The sequence below is a fragment of the Marmota marmota genome, unplaced genomic scaffold (genome assembly GCF_001458135.2).
Source record: "Marmota marmota marmota unplaced genomic scaffold, marMar, whole genome shotgun sequence".
Taxonomy (NCBI): Eukaryota; Metazoa; Chordata; class Mammalia; order Rodentia; family Sciuridae; genus Marmota; species Marmota marmota.
Window position 1 is genome coordinate 11,670,680 of NW_025999941.1, and position 5,772 is coordinate 11,676,451.

General features: G+C 50.8%; 1 protein-coding gene across 2 annotated transcripts in view; it reads right to left on the reverse strand.

The window, feature by feature from the left end:
- The window catches only part of Fam107a (family with sequence similarity 107 member A), a 22,377-nt gene that overhangs the window by 7,035 nt on the left and 9,570 nt on the right, over positions 1 to 5,772 (reverse strand). For both annotated transcript variants that reach the window (XM_048801193.1, XM_015494491.2), the window contains exon 2: positions 357 to 531. In XM_048801193.1, the coding sequence (XP_048657150.1) occupies positions 357 to 531 (175 nt within the window). The remainder of the gene's footprint in view (positions 1 to 356; positions 532 to 5,772) is intronic.

Sequence of the window (5,772 nt, forward strand, 5' to 3'; positions counted from 1 at the left end):
TATATTTTAGAGACAGGGTCTCACTGAGTTGCTCAGGGCCTTGCTAAGATGCTGAGGCTGGCTTTGAACTTGCGATCCTCCTGCCTCAGCCTCCCAAGCCGCTGGGATTAGAGGTGTGCCACATCTCAACCGGCTAGAATGGGGCTTTTCAGGGCCCTCTGCCTCTTAGGGGCCCACAGAGGATCAGAACTTCAGAGTCTCTGCTGGGTGATCACGTGAGGCACCCTCAGCCCCCCTCAGCCTCCAGGAGCCCCAGGATGGTGGCCATGCCTGCTTTCCATGAGTGGCCGCCCCAGCCCCAGCAGGCCCGGGGAGGGGCTTGCTTGCTGGGCCCAGGCAACCAGCTCCATCCCTACCTTCTGTGGTTCATGAGCAGCTCACGGTGCAGCTCCTGGTGGCTCCGGGAGGCCTTCACAGGGTTCAACAGCTTCTTGGGCTTGATGAGCTCTGGGTTCCACTCTCTGTACTCTGGCCGGGCCATTAGGCCCCCAATGTCTGCCCGCTCCCTCTGGATCTCTGAGTACATTGAAGCTGTGGAGATGGACGAAGGAATTGGTCAGAGCCGGGTTCATGACCCCACCTGTCCCCACGAGGCATGCGTTCTCTTCTCAGGTGGATCTTGGATACTTACTAATGTGACACCCTGACCAGGATACCTGACTTTCTTGTTTTGGTAACAGGAATTGAACTCAGGGGCTGTTAACCACTGAGCCACAACCCCAGCTGTTGGGAGCCGCTCTGGACACGAGCTAGGTACACACCTTTAAGTCCTGAGTAAAGGGGTACCAAACAGTTATTGCACCCCACAATACATTGGACTTTTAGTCCCGCTCAGATAATGAGGTCTGGCTCCAGGAGTGGGCGTCACCTGGTGGGGTTGACCTACATTCACCTGTTCCTTTGTAATCCTACCCCTTTGCCCTTTTTGGGATAGAATGTTCCATGGAAACTCCCCATGTGTGTCCCCTATATAATAATGAAGAATTCCAGTGGCTCACTCTCTTTCATGGACCCCTAAAGTCACAGAGCCGTCCCCAGATTTTGAAAAGGTACTTCTATGTATTTGCATGCTTTCTTCACCGTTTTCTTAAGTTATTGGCATAGTCAGATTTGTGAACCCAGCATAGGTTGTCAGCTCAGATGGATGGCGATACCCAGCCCTTTTTTTATATTTTATTGAGAGATGGGGTCTCGCTGAGTTGCTTAGGGCCTCACTAAGTTGCTAAGGCTGGGTTTGAACTTTCAATCCTCCTGCCTCAGCCTCCTGAGCTGCTGGGATTATAGGTGTGTGTGTGTGGTGATGAGATTTCTTTCCTTTTGATGCCTATTTCCAGTCCCAAGTTCCACTGGTCCTCTAAAAGAGTAGTTCTCAGCTACACTCTTTCTTCCCCATATCCTCAGCTCTCAGCATTGGCAAACTACACTTTAATAGCCACTGTGACTCCCTGGCTATTCACCCTCCCCTTAGTCCCTCTATGCCCCAGCTACTTCCCCAGTTCCGCCATCTTTAAAAGAACTAACTGTATGTTGCCAACATGATAAAGCAGGAAACAGAAATAAATGGTCCAACTTTAGAGAAGGAGATGGCAGGATGAACATTTGAAAAAAAAAAAAATCATACATTTGTACCCAGCAAGCATTGGGAGAGGGAATTCAGTCCTGTGGCCAGATAGGAAATGAGGACACAAAACCAAGAGTGTCTCCATAACAGAATGATCATGGAGAAAGTATGTGATCATTAAAAGGTCATGCATTCCCTAAATGTTTGAGTTCCTATAATCTGCTGGGTGCTGTGGCAGACACTGGACATGCAGAGGGACACTGAATGATAAGGTCCCCACTCTCACAGAGCTGACACTGGGGTGCGGGAGACAGACAGTAAATAGCACACATGTGCAAACCAATAAAAACAGTTATAGATGTGGCAACAGGCGGGCTCCATAGAGTTTGGTGAAGGACCCATCTCCAGCCAGGTGCAGCGGGAGGGCCTCTCTGGAGAGGTGACACTTAAAATCTGACAGCTGAGATGGAAAGAGGAGGCTGCTTGGGGCCTGGGGAATAGCACTTGTGACTCATGCACCTTGAACAAGCCGGCCTGTTCAGAGAGCACAAAGACACAGTGTGCCCGGGGTGGGGAGAGTGAGCGGCAGAATGTTCAGAGAGAGGGTGGCCGGGTGGGTTCAAGTCTGGGAGAAATCGTGCTTCTGATTCCATTTTTAAAAGGTCATTCTGGGGGAGAAAACTGTCAGCAGGTTTTGGGGATTTTTTTTTTTTTTTAATGACTTTGGTTTTCTTCATTTCCAGTGGGTGGTCTCTGTCTGTCCATCTTTCCCATTAAATTCCAGAGGGAAAATCCTCTGACTGGCCATAGGTCACCAGTAGCCAGTGGGTTGACTGCTACAGAGTCAGGCCTCACCCTGGCAGGAAGGCTCAAAGTAAGAGTTCAAAGCCAGCCTCAGCAACTTAGCAAGGCCCTAAGAACCTTAGTGAGACCCTGTCTCTGAATAAAGTATCAAAAGGGCTGGGATGTGGCTCAGTGGTTAAGTGCCCCTGGGTTCAATCCCAGGTACCAAAAAAAGAGAGGGGCCTTGTTTGTTTAACCTGCTGCTGCTGCCTGATACATCTTGGACAATGGCCCTGAATTTTTATTTGGCACCGGGATCTGAAAATGATGGAATCAGTCCTACTCCCAGGGTCCAATCAGTGGCCATGCCCGGCTCAAGGATCTGCTCCAAGCCCTCTCCCCTCTTCAAATAAAATCACCAGTGTGTTAGGTGAGGCAGGGATGTGTCTGGTTCTTTAGCCCAGAGTTGCAGCTGGGAAAATCTGCCTTTGCGTCTCAAGATGCTGAATTAGGTAAACAGCATGGGGTGGGAGTGGGGGGGCGATGGCAAGGAGAGCTGTGTACACACGCATGTCAGGGGTCGGAAGGGAAGTGCTAGGAACCCCTAGGGTTTAAGAATTGCAGCACTAGCCTTCCTTTTAATTTAATTAAATGAGACTTCTATATAAAGATCTGTCACAACACAGGCTTTTTCTTTTGGTGCCAGGGATTGAACCCAGGGGTACCCAGGAGCCACATCCCCAGCCCTTTCTATATTTTATTTAGGGACAGGATCTCACTAAGGTGCTTAGGACCTTACTAAGTTGCTGAGGCTGGCTTTGAACTCACAATCTCCTGTCTCAGCCTCCCTAGCTGCTGGGATTACAGGCATGTGCCACCATACCTGCTGGCCTTTGAGGGTTTTAAAAGTTCCCAGGTGATTCCAATAGCCAGCCATCTTTGCAAATCATGGAGTTAGACAAAGACACCAAAGCAACCAAGCTTATCTGCATTGGCCCGGAGTCCTTGGGAGCAGGTCTGATAAGAGCACGTTCTCAGCCGTGGTGTGATCTTGGGCAACTCTAACCTCTGGGGGACCCTTTTCTGTAGAATCATGCTGGTTGTACACTGCTGAGCTCAAGGACTGGGCAAGGGAGCCAGTAGGTGACAACTAGATGGAGTGTCTTGCAAGACTATAAAATGGGCAAATAATTCTCACTTAATATGCAGAGTGTGCGGCTGACCTCATCTTGCAAGGGTGGGTGTAATAAGAGTTGGAGAAGAGACCCAGGGCGCCTTGCTTGCTTCTTTCCTGGTTCTGCTGATGACCCAAGAGGTCCTGCTGCTCCCTGCTTGAGGCTCTGCAGAACATCAGCCCCATACCAGGCAAGGCTCATCTGGGATCCCTGACAGCAGGGTGAGCTCATCAGGTTGCTGGGAGGGCACGTTAATATGAGGGTGACAGCTTTGAAGCCAACATGGGTGCATCCTGGGCACCCGTAAAGAGAGGACAGAAAGGGAGCTATACTGATGGGATTCCAGGTCCCAGTTCATCCTGCAAATAGCGGTGAGACCCCAGGCTCTCTAAGGTCTTAATGTCCCCTCTATCTGCCTCTCCCCTCCCTGATGGTTCTGTTATATCTTTGATGGCATCAGTTATAACAAATGACATAAAAACCAGTAAATCAAGATGGTTAAAACAGCAATGTTTCAGAAGAGACAGACCAGGTTTGAATCATGGTGGCCTCCTTTCCTAGCTGAGTGATCCCAGGCAAATAGCTTGACCTCTCTGGGCCTTTATACAGTAGGGATAATGGTAATACCTACTCATGGGGTCATTTGGAAGGTGAAATGATATAACGTGCATGTTGTGCTCGGCCCAGGGCTGTCCTGAAGGGGCTTTGTGATGAGCCCTGCCTGGGCATTTGGTTTAGTTCTCATAATGAGCCTGGGAAGCAGCTGCTATTCTAGGTGAGAAGATCAAGGCCCAGTGAGGCCAAGATATGGAGCAAATAAGTGGCAAAAGCAGGATCTTTGGACTCCAAATTCAATGCTCTTCTACGGTGTCTCTGTCTTCCAGGTGCAAAAGATTTTTCAGTTGAGAAATCGGGGTTAGGCGTAGCCTAAGAAATGCCAATGCAGAAGTAGCGGGAGCCCATTTTATAGATGCCAGAGGGAGGACTGTTAACCCACATGAAATACAAACATTGGCTGAGGCGCCTGGCTGGCCCCGGCAGCTTTTGGCTTAGGCAGAACCCACAGGCCTGGCTGTCCATGGCTGGCCTCTGTTAAGGAGATGACCAGATGGTGGCCTTCCCTCCTTGGGCTGCTGGCCAGTCTCCCCCCTCCCGCCCCACACCCAGGGCCGTCCTGGCTCAGCATTTAACAGGGCGGCAGGACAGAGGAGAAGAGAGGCTTGTAAAATAGCGGCCAGCAAGGGAAAAAGGGGCCTTCAGTCCCAGTGACAAGCGTGGCCACTGGATTTCCTGAGCCTTCTCGCCTTTTCCCCCTCAACGGGCCAAGTGCCCATTTGTGTTTTCCATCGGCCGGCCACTGAAGCCCAGTGTATCTGGAGGCACCTCCAGATTTCCTAGCAGCCTCTGGCTGATGCCCGGAAGCCCCTGGACCCCTTCAGGATTTCTTGTCCATTTGGATGCAATGACCCAAGACAGACTCAAAACAGAACTTCCCTTGGCCTCAGTCCATTCTAACTTCCTGATTTGTGAGGAGATGGTCTGGGTGGACATTGGAATCCATTTCATAGCAGAGTCCTGGGCTGGACCTGGAGGGTTCTTAGGAAGAATTGTGCAACGTGTTATAAGGTTAAGCAGGGAACAGGCACCAGCAGACCAGGTGTCCTGCTGGCTCCCCAGTGGCAGGAGGCTGGCCATTCCACCTGGCAGGTACTTTGCAATCCACAGAGCTAAGAGAGCCACCCAAGATCTAAGTCACATGCTGGGCACAGTGGTGCATGACTGTCATCCCAGCAGCTCAGGAGGCTGAGGCAGGAGGATCACAAGTTCAAAGCCAGCCTCAGCAAAAGTGAGGCACTAAGCAACCTGGTGAGACCCTGTCTCTAAATAAAATCCAAAATAGGGCTGGGGTTGTGGCTCAGTGGTTAAGTGGCCCTGAGTTCCCAGGCCCTCCCTGTTCCCTCACCCGGTATCACTCTCAACAGAGCGTGTGTCACAGTGGATGTCTTCTTGTGCATCTCTTTAGTTATTGTCCGTGTCTCCCCTTGAATGTAGGTTCCCTGAGGACAAGGATACTCTCTGTCTCCTTCACAGTGTATCCAAAGCACTTCCAATGGTAACAGGGATACAGTAGGTCCTCAAGAAGTGTTTGCTAGCCAGGCACAGGGGCGCACAACTGTAATCCCAGTGGCTCAGGAGGCTGAGGCAGGAGGATTGCAAGTCCAAAGCCAGCCTCAGCAACTCAGTGAGACTCTG